The sequence below is a fragment of the Anas acuta genome, chromosome 13 (genome assembly GCF_963932015.1).
Source record: "Anas acuta chromosome 13, bAnaAcu1.1, whole genome shotgun sequence".
Lineage (NCBI taxonomy): Eukaryota > Metazoa > Chordata > Aves > Anseriformes > Anatidae > Anas > Anas acuta.
In genome coordinates, this window is record NC_088991.1 from 3,557,694 (window position 1) to 3,571,569 (window position 13,876).

The following is a 13,876-nucleotide window of genomic DNA, read 5'->3' on the forward strand; positions in this document are numbered from 1 at the left end:
CCTCACTGCTTTGTAGTGACACAGATAGAAACGGAACAGCATTGGCTATTCCCTGTGCTGTCTCAAGAGCCATGCTGCAGGTTGGCATAGTTGAGAGAACGTAAATTTGGGCCACAATTCACAGCTCAGTTATTAAAGGTACCACTGTTCAACATACGTCTCAGGTACACCATGCTTACAAATATTCTTTTACTTTGCCATCCGTTCCTTTTGGATCTAGACTCTAATGCAATTAAAGAGGAAACCAAGTCATAAGAAAAAAATAAGAAAATGGTGGATGAGTGAGCATCCAAAGAATACTGCCTTGAGGTTCAGTCCCCAGTTCCCATGGAGGCAGCAGGGGTTAGCCCAATGCCTGGGCTTTGTAAAGCTGCAGCGTGGAGATTATCTCCTGGCATCACTGTTGAACTACTCAACTTCTGGCAATTTTTGTGCTTGCTTTGTCCATCTTTCCATTTTAAATTGGTATCAGATGACTCTATAATTTATTTTTGCATCTACTTCAGGCTCACATTAAAAATTAATGAACATTTGAGTACTGTATGTCAATGTCTTAAAAGTCCTCTGAGGGCATTCCTTGTGGGGAAGGGGTCTTTTTCTAAGACAGAGAGGACCAAACTCAGAGCAGAAAGTCACAATGTACGGAAGGCTAAAAAAAATTGAATAGTTTTAGTGGAAAATTGGAAAATATGTAACTAAGATTATAGCTAACTCGCTATCTCGCTAACTAGCTAACTATAACTAATACGTTTAGGCAAATCATCTCAGCTACACTGAGGATTTATGTCCTCTGGTGCAGTCAAGTGAATCTGGTCGTCCTGCACTCAGAGCCAGTTCAGATTCCAAAATAATATAGCTCTTGTCACTGCCAGTTTCCTAACTGAGAGTGTTTGACAGATTCTTCCATCTGGTATGCCCAGGAACAGTGCAGATTATACTGTCCACGTTATCTGTTATTTCATCTCAAGGTGGGAAACGAAGATTCCTTCTGTCTTCCCTTTCCCCTGGACAGTGAAGATCTTCTTTATAAGCATCACCAAATAAAGGTATTTGGGACTATGAGACTCCAAGCTTTGTGCAGCCCTGGTTCCATTTTCTTACTACAAGTTACTAATCTTAGGAGACTTAATTTGGAAGTTTAAAATAGTTCCTCCTTCTGTTTAAACAGTTTGGTTGCCTTGATGAAAAAGCCAGGTTTATGTTAAAATTCAGGCAAAGCTTTATAAAAATGCATGGAGATTATACAGGAAGCCAGTGTACTGCCGTCTAAAAATTCTGTGAAGTGGCTCATTTGTTTTCCCCGTGATTCTGTAAAGTCACTAAATAGACAAACACATTATGTAGATAGAGAACTGGAGACAGAGGTTATGTGACGCCCAAGGCGATTCAATGAGTCAAAGCTGAGCCAGGATGAAGTTCCCATTTTAGTGTGCCTATTAATAATACCAGCACAGACAAACTACGTGAAAGAACTAAATTTGAAGCTTGTGTGCTATCAGCATGCTCTGCAGGGCTGAAATACTGCTTGTTTCCATCTAACACTGAAGTGGTCAAATTACTAGGTATCTATATATATCTATAGGACTAGGTCACTGTCATATCTGAAGGCCTTCTCATACTTAATGGTAATAATCTCTTTTCTCTTCTCCAGCTGAGGCCTGTTTTTCCTTTGCAAACAGAAAAATGTTTCATTTGAGCCTTTTTATGCCTTTGGCTTTTGAGGACTGAAAGGTGAATACTGTGTCTGGCATCAACATATGGTCACATCATAACCTATTCAGGGTAAATGTGAAATGGTGTTTGTGAGAACAGAATTTTACCTGCATTTTTTATCCTTGTTAAAAGTGGTATTTACATTTAGTAGATGGTTGGTGCATTCAAATACTGTATTCTCTGAGTTTGTATATTGTATCTCGCTGTAGGTAAAGTTAGTGGCTGTGGTCTCTAACAGGTGGTGGTAGAGGAAATGTGTTACCTAACCAGGAGAGGTTGGAGTTGGGATCTGCAGCGTGTCATTTGTGTCTGCTGGTGACTTGCCTTACTGGTTTAGGCTTGAATTTTCAAGAATGAGCACATTTTTAGATGCATTTGCTAGTAGTTCTCCTTAGGATTGCTGGCCTGATCATCATATGTACTGAAACCAAAGTCAATCAAGAATCAGCAAAGTTAAAGAAATGTCCACCAGAGCTGACTAAAGAAAGGTTGGAAGATGTGATGGGGAAGTTAAGGAGTCTTTCACAGCTGTGTTTAACTGGAGCCAGTGTTTAGAAATGCAAAAGGCTGTATCAGAGAGGGTTACTATCCTGCAGTCTGCAAAGCATTATCACTGAATTCATGAAGCTGTAATGACAACTGTTTGTTTTCCTAAGTAGTTTTAAGCAATATTATTTTTAAGTTTTAAGATTCAACTAAGTCTTTATACAGGTAACATTTAAAAGTATTCAGCTTACCTATTTCAACAATGTCTTTTTATTTCGTGGCAACAATTTAAGTATTTTTAATGCCAGAGATCTAGTCTTCTCATCCAGTGGATTTATTTATTTTCTTTGCAAAATTCTGTGTAAAATTGCCCAGTGACTGCAGATGAACTGTTTCTTGTGGCTTTGTTTTATGTAGCCTTGGACATTTTTAAATGGATCTCTTTGATATATTGTATTGCTGCTGTGGGAGCTCACTGCCATGCAATCTCAAGATAATATAAGTACTTGAATATTGTGGAATTTGCAGTGACTGATTCCAGTTTTAGGGATGGAATTTCAGTTATAAATTCTGCAAGGATACCTTTCAAAAGTTAGTTTGTAAAGAACAGACATCCATTTCTGAAGGTTAACTTGAAGGTTAACTGCAAGAGAAATGCTGATTTGCGTTGAAGGCTGCTTAGAGCCTTCTCTTTATTGGTACTGCAATCTGCATAAAGACTTCTGAAGTGCCCGAGTCTAACTACTGCAGTCTGTATGGCAGCTGTAGTATTTACACAGCAACTGAGCTATGATACTCTGACCTGGTTTGGACAAAAATTTAAGCCTGGTTTCTTAAGGTCTGGTGCTTTGGCATCAACCAATTTTTTCAGTCCAGATCTATACTACAGTTTCTCTCTCTCATCCATGTGGCGTGCAATTTAATTTTGGTTTGGGGAAGTACGAGTCTCATGCTCTCAGTATTCCCCTCCCTCCACAGTGTACAGTGGAGGGAGTGGAATCAGTATAGGCTGGCGGGCTAAATGCTCAACTTGGCTTTTGAGCGAAAGAGGAAAAATCTCAATGTGAAATTAATTTTCAGTATTCGTTTACACATAAAATGCATTCAATATACCCTAATCTGTGCAGTCTCTTAACAGATTTCTTGCATTCTTCAGAATATCAACATGAACTAAGTTTGCTCCATTCATCCCTCTCTAGCTCAAAGTGGTAATTTTGTTTGTGTGTCTTAAAGAGGGTGATGTTATCACACCAGTGTTACCTTAGTCTTTGTATGGAAATATGTGCGATGTCAAAAGGAGCAATGTCTATTAAAGTAAATTGTAGCACCTGCCCGTTTGTCCAGGCATTGCATCCAGGGATTGATTCTTAATCTCCTTTATATTGACATGAATCAAGGGTAGCGCAGTAACCATAGAAAACAGCTTGCAAAAACATACAGTGCTTTTGGTAATTGATCATGCTCCATCTTAAAATAGATAGATTGGATTCTTGCTCTCATCTCACTGCTGCAGTGTATTGTCCTAAGTCTAGTCGTAATGGTTGATTTATGTTTGTTTGTTCTTGGGCCAACATTGTTATACATCTTAAATAATTAATTTCCCTGCTGGTGTCTTTACCAAAAGCACTAATAGTCCCAGCTCATTGTTATGAGAGGTTTTCGTCTCTCTGGGACATGGGTGACAAGAACTTTGTAGTATCCCAAATAGGGACTCAGTCATACTTACAGGGTGGCATCAGTGCTATCCTGCCTCTGGCGTCTTTATCTTTAGTGGTACACTGTAAATATATTCTTGTGCTTTTCACTTCTTGCACTTTGAACCCAGTTCCTCCACCAGATTTAGTAGAATCAGTCAGGTGCAAAGTAACAGCCAGGAAGTGTAAGACTGTTCTTTCAATTTTCCTAAAGGGCTCAGCCGTCTCATCAGGTTGTTGCAGTGTAGAAAGTTACTGCTTGGCACTGGAGCCACTGAGAGTTAAAGGTACTTGGAGTCTATTTATGAGTAGTCCAGGAGTATTTTTTTTCTCATGAATTTTCAGCTAAAATTGGAAACAATGAAGTTAAAAAAGTCAGGTGAAGAGAATATAACTCACTAATTACCATGACTGTTCTCATGCACGATAACTGATTTATAGTAACTGTAGTGTATGTCTGAGGATGTCATTAAAATTGGAGGGACAAATTTTGTGATTGTTCAAGTGAAGAAATAATTATACTTTTGACTCGTGTTCAGCCTCTAGAACAAGTTCTGCTGTAAATCAGCATGTGTTCCACTTCAGCCACTGCCCTTATTGATATCCGTTAGCCCTTTGCATATACTTGTCTCTAGGCAAAGACCATCAAATCTGAGTTATGGAGTGCCTGGCATCACTGCTGCTGCTGAATTATAAATTAGTACATTTACAGAGTCAGTTAATCTTTAGTATCTTGTGTGTGGCTGATTTAATGTATATGCACCAAAAAAGAAAAAAAAAAAAAAAAAAAAAGTACAGCACAGAGAGCTGCTGTCTTCTCCTAGCTTTTCCACTTTTCACAAGCCCCAGGAGGGAGTGCAAGCGATCCAGTGCTCTTTTTTCTAAGGTCATGAGGCAGGGCCTCAACCAGGAGAATGTGGGCACGGAGAGGTACGTGCTGTTACCTGGGCTAGGAGCCGTGTGGGCAATGGGTGCTACCTGCAGAGTTTCAACAGCACCTCCAGCTGATCAGGAGGTGATTTCTATCTGTTCTTCCACAGTCAGCCTCTCTTCTGCTCCACTGCTCCCTCTACAAGAGGAGCCGTGTCTGTATTTTCAGGGACAAGGCCTGCCTACCAAAGGTGGGACCCCTCTCACACACCAGCAACAGCAGTGGCCTCTGCCTACCTGAGAGGGCTGCTATTCCTGGTCCTAGTCTGAAGATTTTGTGTGAAAGGGCTGTGCAGGAGTCTGTGGGGAGCCAAAATGAACGTAGCAGCACAACATGAGTGTGGGCTTGGTTTTGGACATCTGGAGAGTTGCTGATCCCATTAACCTCTGTTCCTTATCTAACGAAGCTGGGGTTTTCAGTTTCCAGAGAGCTCCTGTGTGCAACAGTTTGTTTCAAAAATATGAAGTTAATATATCCTAGATGGCATCTTCTTTTTCATTATTTATATTACTTCCTTTCCAACATTCATTGTGTTTCTAATAATATTTTTTCCAATGGCATAATTTAGTATGACATTTCCTAAAGTGATCCCAAACAAGCAGCACTTGAATTGTTATCTGTGGAGGTGCATCACTATAATGAGTTTTATGTTGCTGAAAAACATTACATTCTGCACAGACTTGTCGTGTCAGTAGACTCCTATTTGTGCTTAGAGTAACTTTTTTTGGAAGAGAAATACGGGATCTAGATTTACATACATGCCCTGCATCCCATCTGATGACATAGCAGTTCCTCTCTTAACAGTAAACAATCAAATGCTTTGCTAACCTTTAGCAAAAGCACATCCAGCTATAATCACTGCTTTCTGCCTATGGTCTCTGTGAAATGCATCGAGTCTCAGGTTTTCCAGCAAGCTGAGTGCTAATGTTTGGGATCAAGTACAAAATGGAACTGAGGACTAAGGGATTGATTCGTCTGTCTCATCAGACTGATTTAGTATCAGTGACTTCAGTGGCACTGAGACTGAGATCCGCCAGTGGGAGGAGAGAGTCAGGCTCAGAGATCAGTCTGATGCTCAGAGAGAACATAGTATCAGAGAAAACTGTCTATCAAAACTGATGAGAGGCTTTTGGAAGCGAAAATACCACTTCCAGAGCCTGATCCGAAACACACCGATACCAGCTGGAGTTTTTGCTTTTGGGTTCTAGTGCGCCGCATCCTAAGTCATTATATTCTGCATGGCTTTGCTATTTTTTGTTTGTTTGTTTGTTTAATTCTTTGCATATTGACATGGTAACTTTTCTGATGCTGAAAATTAAGCCTTAAATAAGAACCCAGTGTCTGAAGGTCTTTGTTGCTGAACATAGTGCCTTCAGTCCACTTGTGCATGTTTCCCCCATCCCTCCAATCAGTTTTCTAAATCAGTCAAAAAACATTTGCAGGCTGGAAAATGAACAAAAAAATCTCCCTTAGAGAAAGGTGAAGATTGAATTAACTCCTAAAATACCGTTTGGAAGGATGTGCTGACTTTTGCTTCTTCTGCAGACTGTAATACCTAAGCATTTTCATAGACAAGACAATGGGGCTACATTTGTCCATTATGTTCTTGTCTGTCCTGGCAGCAGATACAGATAGCTTCTGATTGCTTCCTCTATCTGAAGGCCTCCCTACCTCAAGTGCAAAGTCAGGCTTTCTAAAACCTCTCAGCAGGACAGCAGACACCAAGTTGCAGTCAAAGATTTGGATGCTGTACATTAAGCCCTCAGGAGGTTTCTCTTTTTGCAATCATCATACCAGTAATCTGGAAAGGATAAAACAATTCAGTTTCTCAGAGAAGCCTCAAGTACAGGAAGGGACCAGAAGAATCCCTTCTCCAGTTTCGGTTACCACAAATTCCCAGAATTTGGTTTGTACATTCATTAGGAAAAGAACTGTGTTAATCTTCCTGCAGTAGTATGTATAAGTAAAATATTCTTACAAGTACTTCTATAAAACGGTATGTCCTGTAAAACAGGAATCTCATCATTCTTGCAGAGCTTACTTCATGCATTTCTGTGAGCCTGTGTAGGAAGAACTGCACGATAAAACCGATTCATTTTTAGTACAACTCAGTCTGCTGCATTGGTTTTACAGCGTATTTGTCTTTGTAACGTTAGCACACTGCTGTGTGGCAGCTTTAAGGTATTATAGCAGAGCCTGTGCACAAGAGAAGATATGTATATAATTGTAAACCAACAATAGCAGGTCTTTTTATAATGTTTCCATCTACAGTATATAAAACAAGTCCCTGATTTGAATTATTTGCTAAGCTAAATAACGAGACTAACAATATACCTAAAATAGAGAAGATCAGGCAATAGAAATACCCACAGTTTCAGTAAGGATTAAAAATTACAGATCTGTAAAAGATGCTAAAATGTAAGTAAAACAAACAACCCCTGGCACTGATCAAAATTAGTGTCAGTCACTGATTTCTAGAACACACAAAGAGACGGTGAGTATAAATGTGTTACTTACAAGTGCTGAGGATTTTAGGGAATGAAAATGGAGACCAGGAGCTGGAGACTGCCTGCCATGCCAGCAGTGTTGATTTGGAAGCGATGGACACAAATAAACGTTCAGCAAAGCTTAAAAAACTGCAATGCAAGGCTAGCCAAAAGTGTCCATGTCCTTACCGTGCTGTGGCTGGCAGGCAATCCGTGTCTGGGAGCCTTCAGTCCCTCTAATCAGGCTCCGGGGATTTTGTTTGCAAGAGAGATTGTCCTTTAAGTGATCAGTGCAGGAAAACAGAGAAATAAAGAGAAATGAGCAAATTGTACAAGGCAAATAGCTGCAGGTCTTTAGCATGCTCCCTGCGTTTTCCTAAGCTGCATCTGCAGTAGAGAAAATATCCCAAAAATAGCTCAGGCTGCCAATGACTTGCTGAAACCTGAGAAAGAATTGCTGAATTTAAAGATCTGGGTTGCTGTGGGTGTATGATTAAAGTGAGAAATTGCTGGCAGGAAGAACCTACGATGAAACCACATGTTTAAGGAGTAACTTGTGAGTTCACTGGTATCAGAACATGAGCTGACCTCTGATTTCCCCCTCCTCCAAGCAATGCCAGTTAACCCTTCGGAGTTCAGCATGGAAGAAAGTTCTGCAACAGGAGACTGGAGAGGAAAAATGACCAAAAAAGTTCTTTTCAACTGCAACATCTGTGATGCAGTGAGACTATTTTGTAGCAGTGCCGTACTTAATAAATTTCAAAGCAGTCAGGCAAGCTGATGTTTTGCAGAGGTCTTGGAAATTGCACGGTTCTAATTTCTGAAAACCTCTGCCTTCTGTGGGGTGTATGTTAAATTCCTCCTTTAAGCCATTTGTAGTCCCACAGAGTGAAAACATTTCAGGTAACATTTTGCAGGAGAAAGGGTGCTGTACCACTTTGAGAATTTTTTCTGCAAGCAGTGACTTATGGACAAAATTTCAAGAATCGCTGGAGTGTCACAGCCTCAGAGGAGACACTGGTGTCTCTGTGCTGTGCCTAGAACAAATGACAGGAGCCTAAGGACTGCTCCAGGTTGTTCTGGTCTGTAGAGGTGGCGCCTATGGATTCCCTGTGCTCACACAGATCGCTGGAGTGTAGCATCCTTCAGCCCCAGCCCTCAGCTTGCTCCCTGGCACTTTTTTATGTTACTTCCCTGATTTAGAAGAGAACAAGAAGCAGTTGGCACAAAGCTGGGTACATTGGCTTGAAGCCATTTAAGTTTCCCAAATAGTGCCAAAAGTAATCCTCAGTAACCTATTTAGGACAGTGTTAAAGCTGCCAGAGCATGGGCTAGGAGCTAGTCCCCGGTTTTCTTTGTACTGACACTGAAAAGGAAAAGAGCTTTCAGTGCTATATCTGGGTTAGGTTCAGCCACATGGGACTGGGTTATGAGAAGCTGCTGCTTTTGGAAAACAACTATGCATCTGAGAAAAAAGGCTGGATATTGCCCTTACTTCAGTGTGCGTTTGTTTTGCCATCAGATTGTCAAGTCATGCCAGACAATAATGGCATCGTAAGGAGAACAACATGGGTAGTGTGCTTCAGCCACAGAGATGTGTGATCATTCCGTAGGACTGTCCACTTTAAAGGACAAGCCATGAAACTATACTTCTTTAAGAATATCAGAGCATTTTGTCTTGCAAATGCTGTGTGTATGGGAATATATTTAATATATACTAGTTGCTGTCGTTTCATGCTACAGTGAAGTTCTCTGGGGCTAAGGAGTTAGGCATTTGTCCTATGAAAATAAAGAAGTAGTTAAGTTGCACATTTACAAAGGCAGAGAATGCCTGGCTGTGACCTTCCCTTTTGCAGGTGCTTTGGAGGAAAACATGCATTTATCAGATCATTTGCTGTATCTGCAGTTCTGACTGTTCTGATCTGAAGTGTTCCAGAAGCTAGAGGAGCAGACACTGCCCGAAGTAGGCTGCTCATTGTTGTATTTATATGCCAACAGCCGGTCTCTGAAGTGCTTCTGCTGACCAAAACTAAATGTAGAGTATTAGAAATTATGGCCTAAATAATTATGACTCTCATGGTGTAGCATCCACTCCCAGACAAATAGCAGTAATTACTCACACATACTTCATATTGGTATATATTATCTCAAATTTAATGGTAAGCTCAAGAAGTCTGATTATGAATCTCCTAAAAAGCCCTAACAAACCTGTTCCTGTCTTTGAAGCAGCAAGTGATAACACAAAAGACTGCATAGTCACCTTTTTAGTAAGTTAATAAAACCTAAAGCCAAGAATAATGGCAGCTAGTGGGTAATTCATCACATGTGGTACTCTGCTAGTGATACTTCAGCATAAGGCTACCATTAGAGGCTAGTATCTGTGTGGTAGTAGATGAGCTATGCATTAAAAAAGGAGATTTTATTTTCTACAAATGAGGTCATTAATTCAAACACTCTTTTTGTCTTTCCTTTTTATAAAGAGGTTGCTAATGCAACACAATAAAGCCGTGCTTTGTCTCGAACAATGGGAAACTTAGTATGCTGAGCCATTCTCTCTCTGTTGAATTTCATTAGTGCTGAGAGCTTAGAATATAAATTATACATGTGAGATAATGCTTGTTTTTGTATTTTTTAACTTAAATATAACATGGGGCAAAAGTGAAAAGAAAAAAGTATGACAGATTTCTGAGCAGAGAACAGATGGGTGGTTTGGCATGGAAACAAAGACGGTAGCATACATTCATCGTTCTTAGAGTGAAACACGGGTGCTTATGGTGCCTATTAAATAGATGTATGGATCAAGTAGATCTCTTTCTGCTAAATGGGATGCTTTATATCATTATACCTCTAAAATATCTAGCACACTCTTGAGAGCTAAATGGTTGGATGCTCTTCTCTTTTTCTCCAGTTCAGTCGTTTCCTTAATATCACACGACTTGAGCACTCTGTAACCTAAGAGCTGGCTTTCATCTTTCCATAAAGAAGTAACTGGAACCAGTGCTGTCTCACCAAGGCTATGCTGTGAGCCTGTCGTATAAGCAAGTGTGAGCAGTAAACCAGCTGTGTGTCTGTGAGCACACCAGGATTTGGATTTGAGCATCCAGTGGCGTTTGAATGGTCTTGCCTGAAAGTGTTGGTTGATCTGGAGAAACACAGTCCCGTTCCTACCACTGCAATCTGCTGACCAGACCAGCGTGGCTGTAAATGAGAACTCCACTAGAGAAACTATTCGAGCAAAAACAAACTGTGAAATACAAGCAAATGTTTTACACACTTCAGTGGGGCAGGATGTCACCAACTGGTTTTCCTATCAGCCAGTCTGGTGTTCAGGGAACTCTTTGGAGTATGAACTTCAAAGTGGTGTCTGGCACATGTAACTTACTGAAGTAGGAAAATTCCCAGTGGATTGACAGATTATTATCTTTTAATGACAGTGCTAGAGTTGGTACAAAAAAAACATTTTGTATTACCCAAAACTGTAACCATGACTTGAAATAAACAGGCCTCACATGGCAGTCCTCATAAAATCGGTGGGAAGGGTACAGTGTCTTACAGTACAGCATGAGAACTGTAAGGATGAACTTAGTTGGAGTTGAAAAAGAACAAAGCTCACACAAGGGCTTTTAAAAGTCAAAACAAGCTAATCACTAAGTTAATAAAATATCTTAGCTACTAGGGTGGAGAAAATCCTTGGTTTAATTACATGAGGGAACATTGACCAAAAATCCTGCTTCCATTGAAATCAATAGGAAAAAAATTGATTCAGGGTGCTGGATGTGGTCCTTATTAAAGTAATAAACTTGGAGAAATCTGCTGAAAGTGTCTGTTAATGGTGAAATAATTAATGGCCTTGAGAATACAATAATACATTATGCTGTCATGAAATGCTGGAAATGAAACGCTCAGTGTAGTGCCCACAAGGGTAAGCTATCTTCTGTTCACTAGAACCTTTTGAAATCTGAGTGGTTGTGCTGAATATGTGTAGTTTACATCAATCCTTTGTTAAATCAGATAAAGTAGCGTTCAGAGCATAACCATAAGTTATTGTTTGAAACGGTTAAGGGCATAATCCCACTTCTTCAATGACAAGGTAGATTTAACTGCCCAACATGTGATGTGTTTCTTCTTCTTACAAAATAACATGGAAAGTTCCATAATATAAAAAAGAGAGAAAGTGAATAAGCCTTAAGATTTTTTTTTCCTGAAATTCTTTTTTTTTTCTAATTTTGAATTGAAAAAATTATCAGCATTCCCACCAATTTTCATGGCTTTTACCATGTTATCACCAAGTCAACATAAACTATTTTTAACAAAGTTTATCAATGCAGGGTTAAACCAGATGTATTGAATCAAAGCAATTGATAGCTCCTTGGGGTATTTAAAAGATTTTTCTCATTTCATTTAAGATATTGAATCAACCTCTTCTGTAATGCCTTTCACGGTGTTTTGTTTGATATGAAGTGGCAATTCAGACACAGTAGTTTAGAAAATGGCAATCTAAAAACCTAAACCTAAGATCCACTGAATCTTGAGATGCTTAGTATTACGTGCTAAATGAACTTCAGGTTGGAATTCCAGTGACTCCAGTGCACATTATTATTCATACAGATATTTTTTTCCTTCTGGTAAGTCCTCAATGGCAGCAGTAGTGTCCCAGGGCATATCATAATAATACATATCAGTGCCTTGACGGATATTTCTAGCTGAATCATTTCAACTGTAAGGGGCTGGGTTTGATAGCGTAGGGCAACCTGAGGTTGATGGATATGGTTGCTGCAATTGTCTTTTTCTTTGTTTCGGTACAGCTAGCACTGTTTATCTGAGCAGTGTGCAGAAAGGTGCCAAATACCTCCATTATGGCAGAAACCTGAAAAAAGGACCCTTCCTGTACATTACAACTGAACCACAAGGGCTTGCTACGTCATATTTCTGCCATTCTAGCTAAAGCTAATTGGATGCAGACACTTTCTGTTACCTACCAGAAGCTCTTCACGTTTCCTCTTATTTCTTCTCTCCACTTTTTACCTTTCTACTCTACTGTCTGGGACATTTCCTCTGTGTTTAAAACTCACTTTTAATCCCAATCTCCCTTGCCAAATGCATTCTTGTTGCATCTCATCCCACCCTGGTGTGTTCCAGGCCTATTCTCTTGTCCTGTGTCTTGGTTACCTTGATTAGTTGGAAACCTACTTTTGGGGTGGGTAAGTCTAATCCTGTATAACTGCAGGAAAGGTCCCGACATTATTTAAGCTCTCTGTAAAATTTATTTTCTTTTCTTCAGAGGGCCAACTGACAGATTTTGTGAGATCCCTATAAGGATTCTGTCATAATCAGTGAAAAAGAAAATTAAAAAACCCAAACCACAGGAAAGCCAAAACCTTTCCCTCCCTCCAGGCACTTAGTTGCTCATCAGTCATCACTGCAAATCTCCACAACTGCTTTTGGCATCAGTTCAAAAATTCTGACTCCGTGCTATGCTTTGAGTGATTAATGACTAGCTCCAGAGATTTTCTCTGGTGATCCTCACATGAGACATAAAGGAATCAATTGCCTCAGCAATGTCTGGGAGCGGAGTATGTCAAGGATATAGTTTGCTTCCCCGAGTTTATAATGAAACATCTTACTGCATTCATTGCCCTAAGGTACTAATTTGATACATTCTGCATCTGCTTGGCCTGAGCATTGCAGATTTGCCTCAGCAAAGTGAGAGTATAGTAAGAAATTGATACTAACAACCACCAAAATCACACTTATTGGCATGCTGTGAAGCATTCAATGTTTGTTCAGTTTTTTATATACAATATTTTTTATCAGAACACTCCAGAGCAGCTAATTTTGGGATATTAACAACTCCATTCCCAAAAGTTTTATTGTGAATGTTAGGGAAAATAGTAAGCAAAATGATCCTAATTCTGCTGCATCGTACAACTGCGATTCAGAATAGCTCTAGCACTTTTACTCAACCTTTCTAAACTTACTCCTATCAGATCAGTAGAGTTAGAAAATTAGTATATCCTTTTCTAAGCTGGGATTTACAGTGGTAAAAACAAGAAACGTCATCTCGTAGTTGGGATTAGCTCAGTTTCTAAATGCATGGATTTACGTGAAAAGAGTTTGGGCTTTCTGTTGGACTTGATTTGACTTTAAAGTTTCTATTAGAAATCAGATGCAGCTGGAAGCCCAGAAGTGTCATCCTGTCTGATACTGGTGGGAAATGTTGCTATTGCAGTTGCTGTATTGCCGTTCCCTTCTCTCACCATCATTTTCCATCTCTGGTGTGGTGATTCTGTCCTAGGATGGCTTAAACATACTTGTTATATCTCTACTGCCTGCAGTCAGACTATCTAAATACAATATATTATATCTATCTATTATATGTACATATAATGTACACACATATATACATATGTACATTATCTATCTATTATATGTATAATCTATCTATTATATCTAAATACACCGGGAAAGTATGCATAACAAAGTAGTACCGCGGCAGCCCTTTGAGTTAGGGTAGCAATTTTGTAATGAGGAAGAAATGGAGTAGAGAAGTTAAATGTCTTGTGAAG

General features: G+C 39.6%; 1 protein-coding gene and 1 long non-coding RNA gene across 23 annotated transcripts in view; one reads left to right on the forward strand and one right to left on the reverse strand.

Moving 5' to 3' along the window:
- Positions 1-7,781, reverse strand: part of AMMECR1 (AMMECR nuclear protein 1) — a 112,493-nt gene extending 104,712 nt beyond the window's left edge. For 3 of the 21 annotated variants that reach the window (XR_011101087.1, XR_011101086.1, XM_068697135.1), the window contains exon 1: positions 7,500-7,754. Coding sequence is in view for 12 of the 21 variants with exons in the window: in XM_068697135.1 (XP_068553236.1) it covers positions 7,500-7,671 (172 nt within the window). In the remaining 9 variants the exon portion in view is untranslated. Of the gene's footprint in view, positions 1-7,499 lie in introns of all 21 variants that reach the window. The other 18 variants (XR_011101089.1, XM_068697139.1, XM_068697138.1 and 15 more) reach the window with 15 other exon arrangements.
- The window catches only part of LOC137863736 (uncharacterized), a 29,755-nt gene extending 18,747 nt beyond the window's left edge, over positions 1-11,008 (forward strand). For both annotated transcript variants that reach the window (XR_011101092.1, XR_011101091.1), the window contains exon 5: positions 10,219-11,008. This is a non-coding gene — a long non-coding RNA (uncharacterized lncRNA). The remainder of the gene's footprint in view (positions 1-10,218) is intronic.
- The last annotated feature ends 2,868 nt before the right edge of the window (positions 11,009-13,876 follow it).